Source organism: Wyeomyia smithii, chromosome 3 (genome assembly GCF_029784165.1).
Source record: "Wyeomyia smithii strain HCP4-BCI-WySm-NY-G18 chromosome 3, ASM2978416v1, whole genome shotgun sequence".
NCBI lineage: Eukaryota > Metazoa > Arthropoda > Insecta > Diptera > Culicidae > Wyeomyia > Wyeomyia smithii.
In genome coordinates this window covers 247,715,385-247,743,052 of record NC_073696.1, presented here as the reverse complement: position 1 = coordinate 247,743,052, position 27,668 = coordinate 247,715,385, and the positions used below count along the sequence as shown (strand labels likewise).

General features: G+C 40.4%; 1 protein-coding gene across 8 annotated transcripts; it reads right to left on the bottom strand.

Moving 5' to 3' along the window:
- Nucleotides 1-6,605: 6,605 nt before the first annotated feature.
- LOC129728002 (segment polarity protein dishevelled) lies at nucleotides 6,606-26,974 on the bottom strand. 8 transcript variants are annotated; one of them, XM_055686344.1, is made up of 3 exons: nucleotides 26,641-26,974; nucleotides 12,403-14,284; nucleotides 6,606-10,593 (listed from the first exon to the last, which is right to left on the bottom strand). In XM_055686344.1, exons 2-3 carry the CDS (start codon nucleotides 14,081-14,083, stop codon nucleotides 10,346-10,348), a joined length of 1,929 nt encoding a protein of 642 aa, XP_055542319.1. In that variant the 5' UTR covers nucleotides 14,084-14,284; nucleotides 26,641-26,974; the 3' UTR covers nucleotides 6,606-10,345. The 8 variants fall into 8 exon arrangements, with proteins under 8 accessions (XP_055542319.1, XP_055542322.1, XP_055542320.1 ...); XM_055686347.1 differs by having other exon boundaries at nucleotides 12,424-14,284; XM_055686345.1 differs by lacking the exon at nucleotides 26,641-26,974 and adding an exon at nucleotides 25,952-26,611.
- Between the last annotated feature and the right edge of the window lie 694 nt (nucleotides 26,975-27,668).

Genomic DNA, 27,668 nt, shown 5'->3' with positions numbered 1-27,668 from the left:
GCATGAGGCTGTGGATGACGCAACATCTAGTGAAGAAGATAACGGTTTGAACGAAGAGGAAACTTATCATCATGAATGTTATGGAAGTGCACCCACCGGGGTTTTTAAATATTGATAGTGATCAACTGGCAAACGATTTCCGCGATTTCAAGCAATCGTGGGAAATCTTTGTGTTGGCAGCAGAGATAGGAGAAAAATCGGATGCAGTGAAAGTGGCGTTGCTCAAAAACTTTTTGGGTACCGGTGCAGTAAAAATATTGAATACGTTGTTGGCTCCAGAAAATCAAAACACACCGGCTGCTGTTTTGACGACGTTGGAGGGGTATTGTTTACCTCAATCGAACGAGACATATGAACGATTTTTGTTCAATACAGCAACCCAAAATCCGAATGAAGATATTAATCAATTCGTGAGCAGAGTTCGTTCACTTGCAGCAACATGCAACTACGGCGATTTGAGAGATTCTTTGATACGAGATAGAATTGTTGTGGGTATCAGATCGGATGATACCAAGAAAGCTTTACTAAAGACAGCGAATTTAACATTGGCAATGGCTATCGACACATGTTGGGCTCAAAAGCTAGTGGAAGATCGGGTTACAACAATGAAAATTAAGGAAGAGTCAACGGTGGCAGACAAATATTCTGAAGTTATAGCGAAAGTGCGAGCTGCTGATTGGTCGGGATCCTGTTAGTACTGTGGAAGAAGAGATCATAGAAAAGGGGATCGTGAGCGTTGTCCAGCAAATAGGGCAACATGTAGAAGGTGCGGAAAAATGAATCACTTTTCAAAAGTTTGCCGAGCGAGACAACTTGGGGAAGATTCGGGTGCAGGATCTTCGACGAGCTGGAAAAAAAAGATAAACAAGGTGAAAATAGTCGACGAAGAAGAAAACAGTGATGATTCGGATTACATAACAAGTGTAGAGGAAGTGAATGTAGTGGAAAAAAAAAATGACGACCGAAGTGAAATTTGCGATTAATAAACATGAAGAGCCAAAGGGAGTGCGCTGTCAGATTGACACCGGTGCGTCATACAATGTAATCACGCGATATGAACTGAGTCAGTTAACCAAAAGCGAAGTCGAGTTGAAACCAAGCGGCACAAAGCTCAAAGGATTTGGAGGGCAAGTTGTTCCTGCTGTAGGACGGGTTGTTTTGAGACAAAAGAACGGTGATAAGTGTTCGAAAGTTGTGTTTCAAGTAGTGGACCTTTCGCCAAAAGTACTTCAATTGCCACTATTGGGCTATAATACATGCGTTGCTTTGGGTATTATTAGCGTACATAAATTAAATGAATGTAAAATGGAAGAGAACAGTAACGAAGAAGTTCACAATCCGGAATGTGAAACGATAATCAAAAAGTTCAGAGACGTGTTCTCAGGAGATGGGCGATTTAAAGGTGAAGTCGAGATTGAGCTGAATGATTTACCACCGAAACAACAAGAACCAAGAAGAGTACCGGTGTCCCTGCGGCAGAAACTGCAACATGAATTGGAAGATTTGGAGAAACGAGGTATTATAGAAAAAATCGAGGAGTTTACGGAGTGGACAAGTAACGTAGTATTAGTGGTGCGTAATGATAAGGTCAGGATTTGTTTAGACCCAGTACAATTGAACCAAGCAATCAAGCGACCAAGATTGCAAATGTCAACGTTAGAAGAGATTTTGCCGGAATTGCATAACGTGAAGGTGTTCTCAACACTCGACGTGAGAAACGGGTTTTGGCATGTACAACTGACGGATAAAAGCAGCAGAATAACAGCCTTTTGGACACCGTTCGACAGGTACATTTGGAAGAGACCACCATTCGGTTTATCCTGCTCACCGGAGATCTTCCAGCAAAAACTTCAACAAGCACTACAAGGACTTAATGGAATAGAGGTGCTGGTGGACGACATCCTTATAGTTGGAAGAGGTAACACTGAATCAGAAGCTGCAAAAGATCATAATCGGAACCTTATCGCGCTACTTCAGCATTGCCGAGACTTCGGAATTAAGCTAAACAAAGCGAAAATGAAGCTGAATCAAACGGAGGTTTGTTTTTTCGGGCATGTTCTGTCAAGGGATGGCTTAAAACCGGATCCACAGAAGGCAGTTGCAATCAGCCACATGGAGTCGCCAAAAGATCCTGCAGCGTTACAGCGATTCTTAGGACTAGTCAAGTACATGGCAAAGTTCTTACCAAAACTGTCGGAGACGAGTGCACCTTTGCGAAGGGCATTACTGTCAAATGACTGGACATGGGGGGAACGACAGGAGAAAGCATTTGATGAGCTAAAAAAGAAGATTTGCAGTATGGCAACGTTGCAGTTCTTTAATCCGATGACAGCTACAACGATTCAATGCGACGCTAGTAGCTACGCATTGGGAGCGGTACTTATGCAGGAAGGACAACCCACCATGTTTGCTTCCAGAATGCTTACGGCGACGGAGCAAAAATACGCTCAAATCGAAAATGAGACACTTGCGATTTTATTTGCCTGCAAGCGGTTCGATCAATATATTTTCAGAAACAAGCAAGTCACTGTAGAAACCGACCATCCGCCGCTACAAGCCATCTTCAAAAAACCTCTGTCCGTAGTACCAAAGAGAATCCAGAGAATGCTGCTCAGTCTACAAAGATACGGCCTAAACGTCAAGTATGTTAAAGGAAGTATGGTGATCATTGCGGATACATTATCTCGAAACGTGAACAAAAATCAAACGGCGGAGTTAAGTAAAGTAGATCTTTCGTGGAAATCTATTGAGGAAGTGAGTGTACTAGACATATTTGAATTGCATACGGATATTTTAGCGACCATTCAACAGGCGACAACGCAGGATGCCGTAAGCCGTGTTTTGAAAGAGTACATCATGACAGGATGGCCTAAGGTTAAAGATAAAGTGGAGCAGTGTGCAAGGCCGTATTTTCCCTTCCATTTTGAACTGATAGTGCAGGACGGGGTGATACTTCGAGGCGATAGGATTATAATTCCAGCTCAAAGTCGTCCTTCGATTTTGGAGATGCTGCATTATTGTCATCAAGGAGAACAGGCAACGCTTCGGAAGGCCAGAGAGTTAGTATATTGGCCAAACATGACTGACCATATAAAAAATTTTGTAAAGAAGTGTGCGATTTGCAATAAGTTCCGACCGTACCAGCAATGTGAACCAATGCAAAGTTCAGCGATTCCGGAGTATCCTTACGACATAGTTTCCATGGATCTAGGAGAAATTACACACAATAGGAAAAAAATGATAATTCTTGTATCAGTTGACCACTATTCCAATTATTTTGACGTGGACTTCTTGAACAGTCAAAATACAAGCGCAGTTTTAGAATGTTCTAAAAGAAACTTCAGCAAACTTGCGATTCCTCGCCAGGCTATCACGGACTCTGGAAAACAATTTACCAGCCAGGAATGGCAGCGATTTGTAAAGACTTACGGTATTCGTCACACTACAAGCGCACCATACCATCACGAGGCAAACGGGAAAGCGGAGTCGTCGATTAAAATAGCGAAGAACGTACTGAAGAAGGCATTGGAGGATGGAAAAGACATTTGGCTGGCATTACTGGAATGGCGCAATACACCACAGGCTGATGGATATTCTCCGATTCAAAAACTCATGGGGAGGAGTTCCAGAGGGCTGTTTCCACTGACACAGAAACGGTTGAAGCTCATGCCGATTGATGGGAACAGAGTCCGCGAAGAAATAGAGTTACGAAAGGTAAAATCAAAATTCTACCACGACCGTCGATCTCAAGAATTGCCATCGCTGGTGCGAGGACAGGAAGTTTACGTACAGTTGAAACCAGGAAGCTCATCCGAATGGACCAGAGGGAAAGTAAACGGTATACTGAGTGATCGGGATTATCTAATTGATGTGAGGGGAGCAGAGTATCGTAGAAACAGAAGAAATATTAGAGATTCATATGCTTCATTAGATTCTGGAACACGAGAAAACTCTTCAGCATTCAACGACATATCATCTCCAGGTTTTGAACAGGATGGTTTTGGACGCACCAAGAATCACTACGAGTGGCCAGGAAACGATACAGCGGTCGCCAAGTCGGAAACTTCAACAAGCAACCAACCAGTGTACCCGGAAGCAGATAAGACTAATCAGTTAGGTGAAACTCCAAGACGACCGGTTAGGTTAACCAGGCGCCCTCTCCGCTTTGATGACTATGTGCTCGAAGAGTAGTAAAAAAGGATTTTTAGATGAAAGGGAAGATGTTGAGTTAATTTGATTAAAATATGTTCGCTGTATATTTAACGTGTAATGACAAATGAACGACAATAAAAATCTGGCAGCAGGGTAGCGACCCAGCATCATGCAGCATATTACAACCTAAGCCAAGACGTGACAGCTGGTCACCGTTACATTCAACCAATTTGAACCGGCTGCTGATTGGCTGAATTCGATAACGCAATCGTCACGTAGAAAATACAACGAGGTTACTTTTCACTGTAAAGCAGTGATGCTGGAGAGTCATAATTTAGCTATTATAATTGTTCATAAATAATGATGCAAAAGTATGCAAGGTACCTACATGATATTACCGAGTAATGTATTTCACTGTTATAACTTTAAAAATGCATTGATTAATCGTTTATTACTATTTCGGTTGAAGTCCAAGAAACTTAGAAAGAAAAAATTTGGGTACCAAGTAACTTAGGGAGAAAAAATTTGATAATAGAAGTATGCTTCATTGAACATAAAATAATAAATAAGAATTGAGTATTATTCGCCTATATATTGCAATTTTAATTTGTTTTATTTTCATTGACCTGCAGAAGTTGTTAAAAATAATCATTCATGCATCAACGGTATGGAACGTTCAAAAAAATTTCGACGGGGATGACGGCCGTTACGAAAAGAAAAATAAGAAGCCAGCTGTCGCGTCTTGTCTTAGATTACAACAATCAGGTCTTCCTTCGTGAGGGCAGTGCACATTGGGAATAGTGTAGTTGTAGAACCAGCCTCGCTGATTGCCTGTCACTTCATCATACGACTCTGCATCCTGCACAGCACTATAAAACCGCTACCAAGCTCATTGGTTGTGCCACCGCTTTGGTGGTACTGTGCCTTGCGGTCACAAATCCACCGTATCTTCTCTCCCTTCAAGCAAAGCTCCTGGAGCTCAACGATGTCGAAGTGGCGGGATTCTAGCTGATCCAGCGGAATCCAGTCGACATCCGGGGCGTTGAGCGATCTACTGTTACATGTACCGAGCTTCTAATCGTCGTCCTTATTTCGTTGGCTGGGTCATTGCCTATTGTTCCGGTTCGTTTTGAATTCTTGATTCTTCGTAGTATGTTTATTTTAGTATGCTGCCTTACTAGGGCTGCGATGCCTAGTCTCGCAACGGGGCTGCCGCCATAGGTGTAGCTGGCGAGACGCCGCATTTCATAGTTCAGCCGTTCGGTCCGGATCAGTCGCTGTTTGAGCCGCCCTAGTCTGTGGGGTTCAGACAAGCTGCTCTCTAAGGAGAACAACTACCCCTTTCCTGTCAGCATACGACCAAGTTCCCACCGGTTCACCGGTTTTCCCTTGGTTGCTCGTATCACAGTCGGTAACACGTGGAGATAGGAATAGGGCATTATGCCTTGAACCACATTGGGGTCTATTTTATTTCAGCTAGTACGGGTGTGCTGTTAAGAAGCACTGCCCAGCCATTTACCAAACCTGGCTCTCCTCAATATCAAATCAGTGTTGCTGAAAGAGGTTGGCATTGACGCTGTGTTCAAGATATTCAGTACATCTTCGGAGATTCTATCCCAATGTTATTTTTTCTGTTGTTATGACACTATTTTAAGCGTTATTAAATAAACATATTAAAACTCCTTTTTCTGTTTTTTAAAATTACTTACATGAAAACTAGCCCCCCCCCCTAGCAATTTTCCTTAGTTGCGCCCATGGATTAAACCTTTTGATAGTATGACACGTAGTCACGAGATTTGTATTAAGCACTATTATGATTGTGCCCAGTAAAAATACATAGTTGTATTATTTATCAAAACTAGAAAAGAAGAGATAGTGTCCGTTTTTCGATACAATACTCAACCGTTCAAGTTCGGCTTACAGTAGTTAGTTATCCAGGGATTTGATTTTGTAGATTCGCGTTATTCATTAGAACCTTTTCTCGAATATTGTACTATATCTTCTTATAAGTCAAGGGTCATAACTCGTCAAACACGCCAATTGCTTTTCTAATCTTATCAACCGATTTTTATGTGAACATTCTCAATAACATCATTCAATGGAAGTCGAGCAGTTATAATTCGTGATGTAAAAATTGAAAGACAATATAAATTTTTCAAAAAAATTTGCTCAGAAAGCGCAGCTTTTCCAGATAATACAGGAAACTTATAACCCGATTATACGATTCAGCAGGTCCTATATAATTATAAGAAATGATTGGAAAATGCTATTCCCATTATCGATCAAGTTATATGAGAGGACTTTCGAGCCTGCGAATTGATTCGAAAGAAAAATTGAATCCAAGTTTCCGATACTTTCGAACGAGAATGATACGACCGTAAACTAGAAGTAAATTGTCTAGACTGCGTTTAAAGGATCTAGTTCGGATATCAATGACAGCGACAACGATGGAATGTGTATTTTGAAATTATTTATTTAAATTACTTCCAGCTTCTGACTTCGCACCGCCCTCCTGATCCTAATCCCATTTTGATCTGTTTAGCAAACATGTTTATTTTTCGATTATTTCGTACAGTCTACTCTCGCGGATTTTAGAGCTGTGTTGTTTTTTCCTTTAACTTCTTCGTCTGTCATCGTATAAATTCGTTTTAGCTGCACAGCACAGCGGCTTTCTATTTTACGAGTGTTTTTTTTTGAATCTTTCAGTTTATCAATTGTTGAGTCAGAACCCGGCCGTAAGACATTTGCTTTCTCTTACATTGTATACATTGATCAGCTCTGTAGATGAACATACCAAACGTTAACGGAACGAACTTAAACAATTTCCTGTATTCTTGTTTTTTTCATTACACATTTATGAACTGTAGCTTCTTTGCGCTAGATTTATTATTTTCTTTCCGTAAATTTTGCGATTATTCAATCTCATTCTAAAACCAATTTTCGCCGGAAGTGAAACGATTGGATTAATACTTTCAATTCTCTTGTTTGGGGACCTTCAAACTCAGAGTTTTGTTTGTTTGTTTGTTATACTACATTATTAGATATAGCTTTGAATCTCGATTGCTGCCCGGTATAAATATAGCGAATTAATATAAAAGAAAAAACACATTTACAATGGTTTTGTAGTATATATAGAATTTTATATATTTTCGTCGTTTAGTCACGCGTCCTAGAGACGCGTATAGATTTTTTTTTTGTTAAATTATAAAACATAAAATAAAATATGTTCGCGTAAAATATAAAGTAATTCAAAAGCGAACCGAGGCTATCTCTTGTCCGAATTTTTTTCTATCCTCTCAAACTTGTTTACTTTTCGTATCTTCATGGCTGCTGTTTTTACTCTAGACGGGGAGCCTTGCTTATTAAGCATGTACTTACAGCAGAAGGATGCGGACTGTGTCGATCTGTTTGTCAATTGGCGAGTTGTGGAGTTTCGAATGGGATTAAATTATTCCTTTGTTTGATTGGATGCAAAAATGTAACAGAAGAGAAGCTGAATTTCGCTTTGTAACCAAGTATCGTATCAATTCCTTTTGAAAAAAAAAATCGATTTTAGCTAGCAGAAAAATTGCTAAGTTTTCCGAGCACGGCATCCTTTCGCTTGGAAGGAAAGCAGCTTTCGTAATTGTTCAATTCAAACTGAAAGCCGCTCGACGCGGCAGTAAACAAGCGACGAACAACGGACACCGGACATGCTATCCCTCTGTTTGATTGTGGGAAAGTTTTGATTTTTTTTTTGTTCCTCGTTCCTATCTGCCACTACCGAAACAAATTTCCGTCGTCGGGGCTTCAGCTTCTGCTTTCGTTACATTTTTGCATTTAGTTTCAAATTAATCTCCACTCTGGACTGCTCTTGGGCAGCCATTACTTCCGCGTGTACTTCTTTTGCACACCACAAACCGGGCGACACCGTCGTCATCTGGTTTGCAATTTGTTGTTCATTTGTGTGCGGTTTTTTTTGCTTCGTTCCTCGTGGACTACGTTGTTATTTTTATGTACCTGTTTTTTACTTTTTTTTCTGTATTGAATCCTCCTGAATTGGCTGGCTTTAGTTCTGTCTGTCAGTTGTCCTAGATACTGTTGACTGTGTTTTATTTTTATATTCTGCTGTCGTTCAGTTGTCCACTAGCAGCTGTTTGTGTGGAAAAGTTTCAGTGAATTATATTCAAGCGGAAGCAGGGCCGGTGATTGTTTACTAGACGAATATATCCGACAGATAAATTATTTTACTGATTTTTACCCCGAAAAGGGTCGAGTAAAATGTGAAGTTAATGAACATTAATAAAAATTTTTGTTCATTCAGATCAAAGATAGATTGTTAAACATTCTAAGATGAATAGTCAAGCTCGATGCAAAATTTTAAAAATTAAATCTGCTTTTACTAGTAAAATAAGTTCTTTTTTTCTTCAATTGTTTCAACAATATAATATTCTGTCGGAAACACACTCAAATGCTGAGAATTAGAATTCTCTAAATTATGTTCTACTCCAGTGCAATAGTTACAATAAGTTTCTAATACAAAAATTGGTTAGTTTCAAATGCCATAACTGACAGTGCACTTCACCTTTTTGTTTGTTATGTTTAATAATTGTATAAATTTGAAATTTGGATATTACTTGTTCGTGTGGAAAAGTTTTTTTTTTCAATTTCAACAAAATATGTAATCGAAAATTAAAATTTGTTGAACAAGTTGAACGATTTTTTGAATGGTTGAAAGTTTCTTTGAAATAAGTAAATATTCACAAGACGTGCATATTGAAAGGTGATTCGGTTTTTACTCCAGCTTTAAAGATAGATTTTTCTATCAGAACTAGAAACGATCTAAATGAAAAAAAAAAAAAAACTCTAAATTCACGTACAGATGGCGCAGATTTACGTGCAAATGAGGTGAAATGTCATTTTCACAGTTTCTTCGCAATGCGAAGCAGTTTTGAATTAATGACTTCACGAATATTTGGTAACAATTAATAGCGAAATTCTTTATTCCACTGCAAAAGAGCAAATCTGCTGAGGAATAAAGAAACGATATCGCAATTCACGACGCAAGTAAGAAAGAGATACCAAATAATTGTTTACGAACTAAGCATGTGAAGGTGGGTTGAAGCAAGGGGCTCTTGTGACTGTCAAACTCCATACATTTTCCATCTACCACTCAGTGATTCTGGTTCCAGCGTTTCTGGTACCCACTTTTTGGTTGGTTTGCCCTAAAACTAGTGAAATAGAGTAAACGTCTCAAATTGTCGGTAAATTTATTCTCGAATAAATATCGCTTTAGAAGGAAAAAACAATAACTCAACATTTGCTTTCAGTACAATGTGCACTTTCAATTAATAAGATAGGTTTTGTAAGCATTTGAAATGAAATATTGACGCCGTGATAAATTGATGATTGGTAGGCAAAATGTTGATGTTTATAGTCCCCTGGGTTGAAGCTGACAAATTTCATAGTGCGATTCAGGCACTAAAGAAGGGTTTTGACAGCAGTTAGGTTGCTTCCAGGTCAAAACGAGGTGGGCTGGTGGAATCAAGAAATTCGCTATAGGTTTAATAAACCTATTTCCTGTTTGAGTCCATTCTCTGAATCAAAATGGCCAGCTATCAATTTAAAACCACGTATTTTGTCATTCTAATATGAAGATTTTTAACTGAATCGGAGATGGTTCTGTACTGAAAAAATGACCTATGTAATAATGGAAGCTGATTTGCTAGTCTATAACTCCTTATTAATTGGAGTCAAGTGTTCAAGGTACTTTAACTAACTTAAACAATTTAAATCAACTATTCACATAAAATTACTTCAGCACCTTGAATATGCAATGCAAAGAAAGATTGTTGAAAAGGTTAAAATAAAATTTCGAAACCAATTTAATTGAAGGCTTTAAAACATCTAAAAGCTGGTCTAGTTACTTATTATCGAACCTACTTGAGCTTCAAAAAATGTAGTTTGTAGAACTATACATAAATTGCGTAAATTAAAAACGTGGTGAAAACGCGTCAATCGACTAAACTTTAACATTCGTCCAAAAATCATCGTTATTAAACGATTCCGTCTTTGTGGTCTTTTCCCACAAACAGTTGCTTTCAATTCAACAGTCAACAGTCCCCTGTACACTCGCATGATTGTTCAGCTCTTGTTCAGTCTTTTTTCCTGTTCTAAACACTTACAGGCCCCCTTAAGCAACCTCACCTCTCGCTTACTTGACATTGTTGTTCTGGTAGATGTTCGTCAGCTGTTCCTTCCGCAGGGTTCGCGTCGGCTGGAAGTACAGGCTGTCCTCGTAGCCCTCGTCGTCGTTGGCACTGCCACTGTTCAGCTGCTGGTGTTGCTGTTGGTTCGGATACAGCGGTTGCTGCTTACCGGTGGAACCACGAATCAGGATGCTTCCGCCGCCACTGCCACCACCGCTGCCGCCGCCGCATCCACCACCACCGATCTTAAACTCTGCCTTGGTGGAAAGCGGGGAATCGTTCGTTACCCATTTGTATCGGCAAAAGATGGAGGTGGATAACAACACAGATTGGCGACGGATGTTACGATGCAGTGTGTGTATAAGTATGAGTCGTTGTTTGCGACACGATGAGTTGTGACGACGGTGATGATTGTTGTAGTAAGTAGTATGCAGTTCAGATTTTTGTTGGTTTGTTTTAAGAATTAATTAAAAGAGAATTAAAATTAAAGCAACTCATAAATAGCTCAAAACTGAAAGTAAACAAAGAATACAAAAAATCGGTGTAAATGAGGGATGTGAGTGTGGCCGGTTATGTAACGAGGAAACTGAAGGTTTTGTTTGTTTAGTAAAATGATTGCAATGGTAGATTGTTGTTGTGTTACATGGATAGAGGAAGATGAATGTATGATATATGACAGCAGGACGAAAGAAACTACAGTTGGCAGCAGTAGTCGGTTTTTCTTTTGCGGATACACCCAAAATTGATATAATTTTCTGTTATGGAATTTCTGCTTCAAGTTTCCGATCGAAATTGCGAAAATAGAAAAATATTAAATAAGCTAGATTTTTCAGAAAAATTCCAATTGTGGAAAGTCCACCGTTTAATTGAACCCAAACTGTACCGAAACAATTTCTAATGTAAGGCCCAATTACAATCCGCTTTCAATGCATAAAATTGGCTCTACAACACTTCCCTGCGGCACATCAGGTTGGATAATAATAGAATTATTAGTGCTATTGAACAATTTTTTTGAGTTTTCAAATTGACTAATTCTGCCCATAAAGGCATAATTGTCCCATATGGATTTTTATCGATTCAGAGTTAGGTTAAAAAATAGCTTATTCACATCGAAATTCACCTGAATGCATGGCAGTCCCATATAAACACTTTGTTATTTCAATGAAGCAATCAGAAAACTTTAAAAATTTTTTTTTAAATCATCTTTGCACGTTAGAGATCCAAAAATCCTGATATTTCTTCAAGACATTATTTTTAAAAACCAAAACATCTTCTTTGGCTGTATCCAAATCCGACTAATATTCCCGAACATAAAATACGAATAAAAGTCTAACATAAAAATCACATTTTCTCGCTCTTCATGTCTTTCCATGTGGGACACTTATGCTTTTATGGGCAGAATTGTTTAGTGTAAATAACAAATCCAGCAATTTGTCTGAAATATGCAAGCTTAAAAGAAACTTTGAATGCACAGTAACAAAATCAGTAAAAATATTCTAGAAAATTCAGCAACAGCACACCTCTTACTGAAATGTAACTGTTTAACTGTTGGCGTTACTTTGAACGGATATTTTCCAGCCATAAATTTGGAGGAGCAATTTCGGAGTACTGAAATTTGAGGAATAAAATCATGATTATTGAAATAGTCTTGCGTGGCAGCAAATATATCAACCGTGCTCCTTTGCATTTGGAATACGTTTTTGTAATAATATATCTGTTCTTTTGAGCAAATTTGCCAAGCTACATACAACGCAGGCGTTCGAGCAGAATACTTATCATATTCATTGCCTTCATCAGAATGTTCAAGTTTAAGTTCGTCGTTCGAACAGCATCGTATTATTCCTTTAGAATGCTAAGAACATCCTGTACATTATCCACCCTACAAAGATAGTGCCTTTTCCTGTTCTCAAAGTTTCTCATTTTGTGAAATTTTGAACCCCGGTTTCCCAGGCAAACCGCTAGATAACCGACCACCATCTTGCCGCTAGCCCCATCACCCGGCTACTCCCGAAAAGCTAGACAGTAGAACCTCACGGAAGCGAATGAATTTCAAACAGTATACCTGACATATCTTGCTCATTACCGCGGTTCGAGGATCCGGACGATTTGTTCGACGCGTTCGCAAGCGTCATCTGGTTCGTCTGCTGGATGACGGCCGCCAGGTCGCTCTGCGACGCGGACGTATCCTTGCTGGTGAGGATATCGGAACTGCTCGAGCCGGACGACGGATGCCGCTCGCCGGTGCACCCGTACTGGATGGGCTGGTAGCCGTGCGATGGGTTGTAGTTGCCCGAGTAGGTCATGTAGATCGGCGGATTCGGCAGCGGGGCGATATCGCTGAGCATACTCTCCGTATCGTCCAGCGACATGTTGGAGATGTCCTGCCGTATGCCGTTGCCGATCACGTAGTAGCACTGCTCGGAGAAGGTCAGCTTGTTGACGGTGTGCTTGATGTAGCCCCGCCTCAGCATCAGCGAAACGTACTTGCGGGCGTCCCGTCGATCACCGATGCCGTCGACATTTTCCAGGATCCAATTGACGACGTCAGCGCCGATAAATGCGTTAGGAATTGTGATTTTAAGCCACATTCGGTCCCGGATTTCGAGACCGCTTTCTGGTTTGGTCATTGCACGTACGATGTCTTTCATATCCATGTCGACGTGTAGCCGTTCGAGCACGGATTCGGGAAGATCTGTGTTGATTGTGTCCTGTGAGCGTAGGGCGGCCGTGTGTGCTACCCATGCGCCTGGATCGATCGGACGAACCGGTTCAGTGCGGGGGATCGTGAAGTATCCTTTGGGATTTGGATCCCAACATTTGGCAACAACTAGTTTGATGGGTCCGGGCTTTTGGACCACTTCTCGGAGAACCCGAACCGCCTCGTCGTTCGTCATGTTCTCAAAGTTTACATCATTTACCTGTAATATCATGTCGCCCGGTTCGATACGACCATCGAGCGCAACAGCACCGCCTTTCATAATGCTTCCTACGTAGATACCACCGTCGCCACCGCGGTTCGACTGTCCAACGATCGATATCCCCAGGAAGTTCACCGTGTCCATGTTGATCTGTACTGTGATGATGTTCAGCGACATAGTCGAATCGGTGATGGAACTATAGGAGGAGGTTCGAGACATTGACGGTGCTCGTTTTTTGCGTCGTTGAGGTTTTTTCCGCACCTGTAACCTCTGCACACTGCTGCATTCAGTCATATCCCTGTCCAGCGTGATTTCACTCTCCGTTTCGAACAAACTGGTCGAATCCAGATCGCTGGAAACAACCGAAGCGGATTGATACGTCAGCGGGTTCATCGGGATATTCATTATATTGTTCATCGGTTTATTCATGGTCCGCAGCTGGGCAAGCGTCGGTCTACCGTCGATCATCTCCGTCGGTTGCATTTCCGAGCAGTCGGACTGGTTGGAACCGTCGGCCGTCACCAGCCAGGACACGACCTTCCCGTTGAAGCATGGCAGTATGGTGGAGTCGTCCGCGATTTCCTCCTTCACGACGCCGAAGTCGGCGTCCATCGACTTGAAGAAGTACTTGTAGTTGATGTTCTGTTTGTTCAGCACCAGTTTGAAATCCTTCAGCGTTACCTGGGCCGACGGCAGCGGGATTTTGACCAGGTAGGGTGTTGTTTCGTCGTCGATGTGATAGATGACTTTCGTCTCGCTGCCACCGCCGCTGCCACTCGTTCCGCCCCCACTGCCGGACGAGTTTTTGTCGTCCATTGCGTACATTCAAACGCCCTGAGGGTTGCTCCACACTTAGAGTTCTAGTGTAATTTCACGATTTTTTTACACTTCGAGGTTGGGGCTGTTTACACGATTCATACAGTTCACTAAAAGTTTTTTTTTGTAAAATCACAATAAGCTCGTTGAAGAAATTTCGAAATTCACTTAGAATTCACTACACTGCATCTGATGACTGATGGCCATCGGCTGAAAAGAGAATCGAATGAAAATACATTTTAGTTTAGGATAAACAATCTGTTCTATGAAAAATTAAATTTGCCATTCGGTTTGATTCAGTGTCCCAAAATTATATGAAAACAAATTACAGATATTTTTTACTTAATTGTCTCATAAAGAAGGTTGTTACGAACTTCTTGACAAAGCTTTATCTTCGAAACATCAAATTGATCTACGCTCATGGCAGCAAGCATAGTTGGACCTATTGGGACAGGAAAATTTTGTCATTTGTTTTTCACTGGTATACTGCCTATAATCGCATACCAGTCCCATATGGATTTTCATCGTTTTTGAGTTAAATATCAGATTCCATCTATTTCTTGCTCTACTGTCGATAAAGGAAACAAAAAAGTATGTTTTATTTGAAAAAAGTCAGAAAAAAATGTGAGGTCAAATTGTCCCATCTTGAAAATAATCGCATATCAGTTTTTCCTGAGTATGGCCATATTTTTTCTACAATCTATATAATAAATACTTGGTGTTGTTTTTCAAGCTTTTTACTGTTAAAATATCATCAAATGATCAATAATTGCAAGGTTATTTCAAGTAAATTCCACACAAAAGATAATTTTAAGTAGACACTGGAACTGCAACTTATTTTTAAAATTTCGTTCCCGAAAGGTTATTGGTTTTTTCAATCAGAGGGATAATGGCCTTGAGCAATGCTGCTTTCTGCAAGGGGTTAATTTACTGTGGATGATCTGCTCACTTTAAATAATTATTCAAGTTGAAATTCTCAGAACTCAAAAGTTTTAGTTGCTTAGCTAAAAACAGCTTGTATCTCTTTTCATCGCCGTCGTCTTCCGTCAAGTCACTGTTGTAATGAAATTGAAAACTTCCCTTTTTAATACCACTTTTCCAATATGCTAAATGCACGGGCTAACGCGGAATAATTTTATTCAGCAAACTGAAGACATAGGAAAGGATATTATTCAGTAGCATATCCAAGACTTCGACCTTATATTTTGCTTTTTCAATGACGACCTTAAAGTCGGGGTAGGTAATGGGCGGATGTTTCCGCCATTCTCCATGCAGATCTTTAGACGCTGTCTGCGGCCATAAACGTCTGCCCATATTCAAAATACTTGAGAAAAATATGGAGTAGTACACCGAGTGGTTGAAAATGAGACTGGTATGCGATTATTTTGCTACTCGATGGCCTAAATAATCGCATATTAGTCTCTTTCTTATTTTTCATTGTAATTTTTCACGACAAAGGCAATTCTTCAATGAAGAAGTTATGATTGAGGTCTATTTCATTACATCGTGGCGAAAAAATAGAATAACCCACCCCAAACAGGAGAAATATCCAAAACAAGAAAAATATCTTCAAGCGCTGTTTTCTCAACTTGATGATTTTCCAGATGGGACTGGTATGCGATTATACCTACTGCCGCTCATGGCAAGTCCGCCCCATTTGCATCATTTTTAAATTTATCGTTGAAATCGATATAAAATTATTTCTAGTCTTAGAATAAGCATTATTTGGAATACTTTGCTCTAATAAACAACGAACAAAATAGAAAATCAGCTCGTTCCATTCAAATTAATTTCCCCGATATAAAAAAAAATATACAGCGCATTTTTTACAGTTAAATCACTTTATGCAATATAGATTACATGCAAGAAAATATTCATTATTCAATTGAATTTTTATTGTGGTAAATCATACAAAAAACGTTTCTCCTCGATATTTATAACTGGACGGACGGATTGTCTTCAACAAAGCCATTTTGTAATCTGGATCGACTCCATTTGAAACTTTCTGATAGTACACATTTTTCTCCAAGGAGGAATACCTTTTGCATATATTTTCTTGAATTATTCCTTACTGAACAGTAACCATCGTTTCGAACTAAATTTCTATTTTTAACAACGGCTTTTACCCGTAAACATTCAAGTTCATAAAGCAGACAATGTGTGCAGCAGGGGAAGCGAAAAACACGCGAACTGGAAATTGAAACAGATTTGGAAAAATATACCGCATCCTTACGGGACTTGAACCTGCAATCTCCCTGTCTCCGGCATGGCGTTTTGACCAATTAAACTACGGGGGACGGTGGTACTGTTCCACAATCTATATGCGTATCACATTCCACTGCCGACTTAATCTATTGCTCATCATTAACTGCACACACTGCTGTGCACTGCCGTGATACTGTGATCTTCTCTAGCAATCATCGACACTACGTCGTCTGATCACGAAGGAAAACGCTGCATTGAGAAGCTTTTCAGTAGGTGGTGCGCCTCGTTTGCGTGAACAGTATCGTAGGCATAACTATGATTATAAGAGACTATGACGACGTTGATGCTCTAATTATAGCCGACTTATGGAAAATAAATTAAAGACCCTGAAAAGTTTTAGAATTTCGTCAATATGCAGCGGAAGCAAGCTGGTCTACTTTTTATTATGAAGTTTGCTGTAGAGAGCAGATAACTCCACCGTAATTTGTAGATTGTTTGCCGAGAAATTTTCGAGCGTATCCTGTAAGTTCCCACTGAAGACCAAATCTTTAAAGCTGTCAATAACGTTCCCAGTACTGGACGTTCCATCGCTTCCATTAACATCGATTTATTGCTGCTGCTATTAACTTATACACTCTTTCTCTCTTGGTCCAGATGGTATTCTTGCCACGTTGCTAAAAATGTCTATCATCGGTTCAGTCACACCGTTGAGAATTTCGTTCTGCTTGTCGTTTTCCACGAGAAGATTTCCTACAGCTTGAAAACATGCATTTTTGTTCCCGGTTTTAAAAATAGTGATCGTACAAAACTTGACTACTACCCTGGTGTATCTGCTCTGTGTGCTTCAAGCTAAACGTGCTGCAACCTGTTTTCTCGCATTGCCAGAATAGCGTAGCTGATGATTAGCACGGGTTTTCTGCCAAAACACACCTGTACGACAAACTTAATGTGCCTAACAAGCTTCGTAGTCGACAGCTTTATTGAGAGATCACAAACGGACACGATCTTTACGGACCTCTCAGCCGCTTTTTACAAAATAAACCATCCCGTTGCTGTCGTTAAACTCGACCGTTATGGCTTTAGCGGCAACCTTAGCGCTGGTTAGGATCCTATCTAGTGGCCCTACGCTGAATGTCCACTACTTCCGGGATAGCGCAGGGTAGTCAGTCATCTTGCTAGTGGGCATTTATTTCAACGACTTGGACTACTTCGTAAAATGCCCTCGTCTAGCATTCGCCGATGATTTGAAACTTTTCAACGAAATAGAATATGTTACCGATGCCGCGTTTCTTCAGCAACAACTTAACATATTCGTTAAATCGCATGGCACTAAATCCATTCAAATGCTCCAAGCAACCACTACATACTGTTCTCCAATATAGCGAGTCCAATTCATCAAGGACCTCGGAGTAGTATTGGACGAAAAACTCACCTTCAAACAGCGTATATCTCGTAGCGTATCAACTGGGACTCATTTTCTAAAAGACACGTGATTTGAAAAATATCCACTGCATAGATACGCTTTACTGTTCGATTGCTCTGTCTACGGTTTGGATCCCTCACTGTAACAATGCTATCCATCGAATCGAAAGCATCCAGCGGTGGTTTATACGTTTTACTTTTCGAGTGCTTCCCTAGGAGCAGCCCATGCGTAATACTAGGTACGAGGATCGCTGTCAACTTCTCCAGATGGGTACTCTTCAACGCTATGCTAGTCTCAGATATCGTGACATCACAAGTTTACTGCCCTACCGTACTTTGTCAACTCAGCCTGAATGCTCCCACTAGAACAATGCGAAGGATGCCAGCATTGCACTTGCCTTTCCGTCGAACCAACTACAGCTTTAATAGTGCCATCATAATGCGCTTTCAACAGAGTTACATTAGTCTTCGATTTTCATTTATCATATAGTGTTATACGTCCGAAATTTTTGTCACTGTTCCGACGACTTTCATTCTAGTAGCCATTAGGACAAGCTATTTTATGTCTCTTGGTAGTAAATAAATAGATAAATAAATAAATAAGTTTTGTTTTCCAGATTGTTACACATACGTATTGTCATAGTAAATCAAATGATATGTTCTACCAACATAGATTGCGGCTTCGCTTCGTCCTTCAGGTTTCCAGCTCAACATTTTTAGATAAGGTCTCCTGGATTCATACGAGGTTAAATCTTTGATCTAGAATGCATAGATTTTGCGCATAGAGACTCCGAAGCGCGTAGGCTATAGAGTCCCAGCTGGCTTTATTGAACGCGTTTTTCACGTCTAACATGACGATTGCGCAATAGCGAATGCCTCTTCTCTTACGTTGGAGTGCTACCTCGGCCGTCTTGGTGACAGAGAAAATAGCATCCACCGTGGACTAACCCTTACGGAAGCCGAACTGCTTGCTTGACAGATCGGTTTCACTCTCGGTGAATCTCATAAGTCTGTTGAGGATTACCCTTTCAAGCACCTTGCCCACTGTGTCTAACAGGCAAATTGGTCTATATGCCGATGGGTCACCTGGTGGTTTCCCAGCCTTCGGCAATAGAACCAGTCGCTGTTGCTTCCACTAATCCGTGAAGAGGCAGTTGTCTAAGCATATCTGCATGACCGTCCTGAACAACCCGGGGGCTACCTTTATGGCCGTCTTAATAGCCAGGTTCTGGATTCCGTCTGGTCCCGGTGCCCTGCTCACCTTCAGGGAGCTTGCGATCTCAATGAGTTCACGGTTCGTCATCCTTGCCGCATCCTCGGCCTCTGCGCAGCTGCCGTCACTCGCTGTTTTCGGTGACTCAGAAGCCGGAGGCCAGGGGTTTGGCTCGTGGTGTGGGAAGAGTCCCTCAATGATCCGCTCCAACATCGCTGGTGATTGCTCTACCGGGGTTGATGAGCCTCTGGTCTTGGCCGTAACGACCTTATAGTCGGCACCCCATGGGTTCGTGTTGGCACAGTCTATCGAAGTAGGCTCGTTTACTAGCATTTATCGCGCTTTTAAGCGTTTCCTTAGTCGACTTGAATGCCGCTTGGCGCTTCGATCTTTGCGCATCGGTGCGCGCGCGTTGCATCATCCGCTTCGCGCGAAGGCATGCCAGTAAGCCGATGGTCTTTTATTTCTAGGCTGACAATACCAAGGCATGGTGGCGTCGCACGCCCGTTATAGTATAACAGCAAGTTGGTACGCCCTCTTCCCTTCGAGGTCAAATCTTATTGCTTCCGCAAATACATCGGCATCAAAGTGCGATGTCTCCCAGCCGCGAGTGGTTGAGGTACTGGCCCTACCCGTCGCTTGCTGCATCGTTTCTACGCTATAGCTGACCGACTGGTGGTCGCTATTAGTGTGGCCGTTGTCTACCTTCCAGTTCGTGATCAGTCCAGGGCTGCCGAACATCATGTCGATAATCGATTCCGCGCCGCTTCTGCCGTAGGTGCCTTCAGCACCGACATTTGCCAGGTCGAAGTTGAGCTTCGCCAAAGCTTCCAACAGGATCTGGTCCCTCTGGTTAGTGCAGCGGATTCTCCACTCAACAGCCCAAGCGTTGAAGTCGCCTGGCCCCATCAACGGCTGTAGGCCCGCTAGTTCCACGGTTACCCGATCGACCATCTGGGCGAACCTTTCCGTAGACCAACGCGGCTGAGCATAGCAACTGCAGGAGAATACCTCGTCCACCTTGGCCACCACGTAGCCCTTGTTCGACTTCGACACATTCCCCTAAACCGTGAACCTGCCTGTCGTCCGTATGGCCGCCATCCCGGACTTATCCGCTACCCGGTTACCGTTTCCAGTAGGGATGCGGTAAAGGTCCGATACGATGGCTATGTCCGACAGCGACTCAGTGGCTGCTTGGTATAGCAGTTGCTGGGCCGCGAAGCAACAGTTCAGGTTTAATTGCGTCACCCTCACCTCTGTGGTTTAGTAGCCGGCTTGCTAGCCGGGCACTTGGGGCCTCCCGTGACGTGCTTAGCGTTCCGCTTACCGGTGCATATTAAGCACTTGGGAGCCGCCCCACAGTCGTAGCGTCACGGTGTCTCTCGTTGAAGAGTTTATCCAAAAAAATTAGTATCGCTCTAATACTCGTCATTCGAAAGCTTGAGCTGTCCCCTTGAATATCCTACCGAAATTGAAATGTTCTATCGGGGGGTCTAGAACAATTTGTTTTCGAACATAAATTTGTAATTAAAAAACTAGTGAAATGGAAATAAATAATGTGTTTAAGAAATATAAAAAGTTATCAGGGTTGTCTGATCGTACTGAAATATTCAGGGTTGTTTTTATTTATAAAACAAAACAAAGGTTTACATAATATCAGATTTTCTGAAAAGGGTTAAGTGGGGTTAAAAAAGACCGTGAAAATTTGAAGTCGAAAATCAGCTGAAAACAAATAAAATGTTGTGACTTTGATTTTGATTGATAATTGATTTGATTGATTTCTTCAAAATTTGACATGTTAATTCTATCCTATAAAAAAATATAAAATGCCGGTTGTTAGGAGTTGCTGTCATGGTTTCGTTATAGGATATTTGCATTTTTCTTCAAATAATGGTGATTATTACAGCTCTTTATTGCTTGTCAACAAAACTGGACCCTGTATCTAAGCTAGACGTTTTATAGAGCAACTCAAGAGCTTTCATTTGATGTTATTAATAAATGCCCCGTTCAGTAACGCACGAGAAAATTTCATTATTCATACACGTTTTAAATCATTATTAAAACCCATTGTGTCAGGAGCGCAACTCCGTTTTGTATCGATGTCCCCTAATCGAGCTTAAATTTTCAGGGTTTGTTCATCCATGAAATAATTTGTACATATAAGTTTTTTGGGGAAGCAGTTAGTGGGGTGAAATGCAAAGTGGGATTCAGGTGTTGGGGACCCGAGACAGAAATTTTCTTTTCTCAAAAAAATTAGTTAAAATTATTTAACGCTTCGCTGGAAGGTGACGAGCAAAACAAAAAAAAGGTCTCCAACTTGTATTCACGTCTGGTCTTGAACCAGGAGGGCCCCTTGTGTCGAAAGGCCCGGGGCATTTGCCCCTCCCCCCTCACTTAAATCCGGGCCTGGTGAAATGGCATTTCAAACTCTAATGTCCAGGTGCTGCTAAAATCATAATGTTACTGTAACTTTGAGTAGAATACATCGATTTTTCTGCAATTCGGTATGCTCATTGTACCATTAAGAATGTTTGAAGTACTGGCTATTAGAGATGGTCAGGTTTGGCTTTTTTCAAATTCGTACCCGACCCGTATCCGAGTTTTGGTTTTCAGTTGAAACGCGAACCCGACCTGAACCGAAACTTTTTTTTCCGAACAAACCCGAACCCGAAAATTTAATTTTTGGGAAACCCGAAGCCGACCCGAACCCGAAGCTGTGAAACCCGAGTTTTTTTTTTTGAGGTCAATTTTTTAAACCAATTTGAGACTGGGATGTTATAGAGCTATACTGCCTATAATCGCATACCAGTCCCATCTGGAAAATCATCAAGTTGAGAAAACAGCGCTTAAAGATATTTTTCTTGTTTTGGATATTTCTCCTGTTTGGGGTGGGTTATTCATTTTTTTTCGTCACGATGTAATGAAATAGACCTCAACCATAACTTCTTCATTGAAGAATTGCCTTTGTCGTGAAAATTACAATGAAAAATAAGAAAGAGACTAATATGCGATTATTCAGGCCATCGAGTAGCAAAATAATCGCATACCAGTCTCATTTTCAACCACTCGGTGTACTACTCCATATTTTTCTCAAGTATTTTGAATATGGGCAGACGTTTATGGCCGCAGACAGCGTTTAAAGATCTGCATGGAGAATGGCGGAAACATCCGCCCATTACTTACCCCGACTTTAAGGTCGTCATTGAAAAAGCAAAATATAAGGTCGAAGTCTTGGATATGCTACTGAATAATATCCTTTCTTTTTTCTTCAGTTTGCTGAATAAAATTATCCCGCGTTAGCCCGTGCATTTAGCATATTGGAAAAGTGGTATTGAGAAAGGGAAGTTTGCAATTTCATTACAACAGTGACTTGACGGAAGACGACGGCGATGAAAAGAGATACAAGCTGTTTTTAGCTAAGCAACTGAAAACTTCTGAGTTCTGAGAATTTCAACTTGAATAATTATTTAAAGTGAGCAGATCATCCACAGTAAATTAACCCATTGCAGAAAGCAGCATTGCTCAAGGCCATTATCCCTCTGATTGAAAAAACCAATAACCTTTCGGAAACGAAATTTTAAAAATAAGTTGCAGTTCCAGTGTCTACTTAAAATTATCTTTTGTGTGGAATTTATTTGAAATAACCTTGCAATTATTGATCATTTGATGATATTTTAACAGTAAAAAGCTTGAAAAACAACACCAAGTATTTATTATATAGATTGTAGAAAAAATATGGCCATACTCAGGAAAAACATTTGGTGGGACTGATATGCGATTATTTTCAAGATGGGACAATTTGACCTCACATTTTTTTCTGACTTTTTTCAAATAAAACATACTTTTTTGTTTCCTTTATCGACAGTAGAGCAAGAAATAGATGGAATCTGATATTTAACTCAAAAACGATGAAAATCCATATGGGACTGATATGCGATTATAGGCAGTATAGCCTGCTATAGCCAGCAAATTAAATGTAGGTACAAAATGGAGTTGCGCTCCTTGTTTAACAGGTTCAAATGATGGCCTAAACCTTTGTTATGAAAAAATAGTTTTTTTTAAACGGTGCGGTGCACTTTCTGAATACGTCCAATAAAAGCTCTTGAGTTGATTTATGAAAGGTATTGTTTAATTGTAAGACCTAGTTCTGATGACAAAAAAAAACTACAAAAATCACCATGTTTTGGAAGAAAAATGTAAATATCTAATTATGTAACCTCGACAGCAACTTTCAATAACCGACATTGAATATTTTTATAGGATAGAATTACCATATTAATTTTCAGAGAAATCGATTAAATGTACAAAACTTTATAGCTTTTTTTTGTATTTTCAGCAGTTTTTGGACTCAAAATTTTCGAGTCTTTTTTACCCCACTTTACCCTTTTCAAAAAATCTAAGATTATGCCAAATATTGTTTCATTATATGAAAAAACAAAACTTGAAGGTTTCAACACTATCTGATCGGGCCCCCAGCACCTAAATCCCTCCATAAGTATAAATAGTTCCCATTTCACCAGCTTTTCAATTACAAAAAAATGTCTGAAAAACCCGCCGATAGAACATTTCAATTTTAGTAGCATATTGAAGGTGACACCTTGAGCTTTCGAATGATGAGTATAAGAGCGATACTATTTTTTTTCGGATAAGTTTCTTCTACCAAAGACACCGTGAGCGTCGTAAGTAGCGCCTGCAGCTCGTGGTGCGTACGTCCACTCTCGATTTGTACTCCATCAAATATTGTCTGCAACAGTTTTTTCGTTCAAATGAGGCCAGTGCGCGTGTCCGCCGCAGAGGCGTATGCTCCTGGATCAAAGCGTTTTGCGAATGGCAAAGCGAATCCGATTTCCAGTTTGAATGCGTCGTTGGATCTCCTTACTTGTGTTATTGTTGGCGATTACGAATCCTAAGTAAACAAAATCAGAGTTAATCGCCGTCCAATATCACCGTTCAAGGAAGGCGAATGAAGGTTTTTCTCCATTTTATATACTTTTATATACTTGGTGTTTGACGCATCGATTTATAGTCCAAGTCTTCATTTTCTGACGTAGATTACCTCTGTTGTCTCAAAGTTTCACGTGATAACATTGAGGCCGTTTACGAAGTTATGAAGTGAGTTGACCACCTTTGCTGAAAATCGTTCCCCTCGTTTCGATGCCCGCTTGTCGGATTACACATTCAAGAGTAATGTTAATAGTCCATCTCCTTGTCTCAACTATCTGCGCGCTTCGAATAGATTCGAGAGTGTCTCCGATACGCACGCGTAATCAATCAAATCAATCGTGTCAATTTATCTGGAAAACCGTAGTCGTGCATTATTTGCCGTTAGATTAAATATTTCACCGTTAGATTAAATATTTCACCGAGTATAGATTCAGGAGACCTAAAACACTGGAAGGCAATCTGTTATTTGAATTTCTATGAAAACACAAAGGTATGTGATTTTTACTGATTCTGATTCTGGAAACTTCAAAATACACTATTATTTATCATATCCACCTGACATGATTTGATATATTGAACTAGTGATACATTGGAAATTCCGAACGTTTGTTCAATATTTTGGAAAAAGAGAAAAAAAACAGACGTATTTGCATCTCACGGAAGTGAGGTTGTATCTCGGCTAGGAAATAGAGGAACTGTTTCTCTTGAACAATATGCCGAGTTTTTTCCAAATTGACCGTTTTTCAGGATAAACCGCTTAAATTTTGCTATCCGCGTAAATAAAAACCGCGACTGCATCCCGACCAACAAGGTAAAGCATCATTTAAAGCAAAAACCGTGGTCGAAGAGCAGTCCACCGGGATCTGTTGTATTGTTTAAAAAGGTAATTACAAAACCCATAAAAAAGAATCCATAAAGAAAATTATTCTATTATATAGAATTTTATAAATTCATCAACACATTCGCACTCATAATGACTGCACAGTAAGGTCTTTTTTACACTTTTTTTACGCGGGTTAAAAACGGTACAAGATATCGACCTTATTTCAATCACGTTCTCCGTTTTAGGTCAAAGGTAATCACATATCCATTTTCAAAAAAATTCACAATTTTTGATGTAAATATTGACAATTTAAAATGTTGCATTTTGGTCTCTAGACTGACCACTATCATATTCAAACGAGTTTCAAACATCAACACTGTATTAAACTTCAAGAGCGGATTAACCTGTTCGCTTATTGTCACCAGGTTAGTCATATGTCAATTAGTATCACATTGCTGGAATGAATTTTGAGCGTTGTGAGATTATTACTGATCTTGTTGTAGTGTTACTGATCTTGGTGCTATATTGAACACTTGGCATTTATGTTTAGAAATCATTATTGCTCGACTTTCAATACAGAAACGAACGGCGTCCAAAGGACATTTGTTAAAACTGTGCAAAAAATTCAATCTGCAGCTATTATTGCCCTAACATTCTGTCATTACTTCAACTGTTTTATGCACCTGTAACTTGCTAAGTGTATTTTCAAGATGGATTTCGCAGCCTATTAACACTTATTTATTGGCACCTCGAGTCGGTTGACTTTAAAAATTTAGATACAGTCCAACGTCAAAAACAACATAAACATAGGTAGGTTACGATCGAACTATACTCCAAACTTCCGATCACATTACCAAAAGAAGTTGTTTATTCAAAGTTAATTAAAACACGCACTCACACACACACTAGAGGATATTATTTGTTGATTCGTTTATCAGCAGTAGGCTTAGAATGGTTCATGGACTAAGCCTCAGCTCGATGTGTTAAGCAAGACCAGAATAACTGGATTAGCAACAATTTAGTGCTCGACGATCGACCCCCTGATGGTGGACGGCCACACGAAAGTTCAATTATCTTTCACATACTTTTGCACGCACAGTTCTATGAGCCTGCGACTGGAGGATTTTTTTTTTTCTCTTCTCTGTTGCCTGTTGGTGCGTTCACTATTATCCGTCGTAGCACCACTTTTTCTCTCTGTGTGGGTGATCTTTTCTCTGTACTTATTCTTGTTTGGTCATCTTCTGAGAAGCAGCAACAGTACGGCTTTTACCTGAGTCCGTGCGAGAATCCATCCATTCAGAAGATGCCCTCCTATGCAAATCAAGTGCACTGATAGTAGATGCAGCTGTCGACTACTGTGTTATTACTTTGTCGGTTCTCCTTTGGGTTTCGATTTGTCGAATCCGGACAATGCAGATAATATTTCACCAATATAAGCACGCTGGCAGTGCGGATGCAAAGTTTGCAAATATTAATTGAAAAATTTGATGTTTAAATTCACAATTTACTTTTAGTAACGTGTTTTCCTGTAGCTTTCTGGGAATTTTAAAACTGCATTTCAAGTTGTTAGAGAAATTTCCACTGCACCTTATTCCTAGACACTCACACAGTACTTTTATAAAGTCGAGTTTTAATGCAACCCCGATACTGCCTCTAAATCTAAACGCACCGTCCCGATAGTTTCCGGTTTTATCAAACAATTAGCCGTTAACAATCCGGATTTATTTTGATAGAACGTTCCTTTAAACAGCTTTCTCCAGGCATCATCGCCATTCATATCATAAAAACATTACCACACGCACCATTTCTAGAATGGGAAAAGTCTTCTCGGAAGATTTTATGAGTGCACACCAAACACGCACACACACAAACACATAAATCCGGACGGCAGAAAATAAGTCAACGCTGCTCTGTTGCTCCAGTCGTCGTCGCGGTCGGTCATATATGCTGTGTACACACCTTTCGAGAACAACGAAGACGACGACGACGACGGCTGCGGCTGGTGTTGCTGCTGGTGAGCTGCGTGACGTCAGGCTGGAACATTTTTCTCCTCTCGGGCTCACTTTTTCTTCGACACTGCCATTCGAGCTGCCTCGCTGAAAAACACTTTTTCCGCACCCGGAGCCGCCCTAGGCCGGTGAAAAACTATCGCATCCGGTGCGCACGGGCTGGAATCAACGACGGGCACTACTTTCCGGCAGAAACTCACCGACTAATTAGCTAATTTTTTGACACGAAACGGATTTTTTTCGATTTCCTTCTGACTGCTGCTCTTCGGGCGACTGAACTGGAGTTTTTTTTTGACGTTTTCGTCTCCTCTGACAATACGCGGCGAAGCAAACGCGTGAAGTAGCAGGCAGGCGATTTCGACGCGTATCCGACAGGGGTGGGCTAATGACAGCACTCGATCGGCTACATCGGCTTGTCTGTCTCGGCGATAGATGGTGTTGGTGCTTTGTCATACAAGTTTACTCGTACAACCGTGTTAAATCGAATTGTATATTGTTTTTAACTACGAAATCATTCGAACGATATTTAATAAGGACAACTTCATTCATGCGTGTTACCCGTACTTTAGTAACAATAACTACTAAAACAATCATTTGGTTGAGTAACAGCTTATTAAGCTTAAATTCAGCCAAGGCACTATTATTAATATAGCTATTAATAAATAATAGATCGGTGATCTATAAAGTAACAGAGTTTACTCACTTCTACAAGTGGTGAGATAAAGCACCATGACACTCTGTAGTGATAGCAAAGCTATGGAGCGTATTGTTGTCGACAGTAGGAAATTTAATGCACCCTAATCATTTTGATTTTATTTTCGGTCGAAAAAAAAAGGATAAATGAAGAAATGAACCCGTACTTACCCCGTACTACGTTACCCGTACTTTAGTAACAATAACTACTAAAACAATCATTTGGTTGAGTAACAGCTTATCAAGCTTAAAATCAGCCAAGGCACTATTATTAATATAGCTATT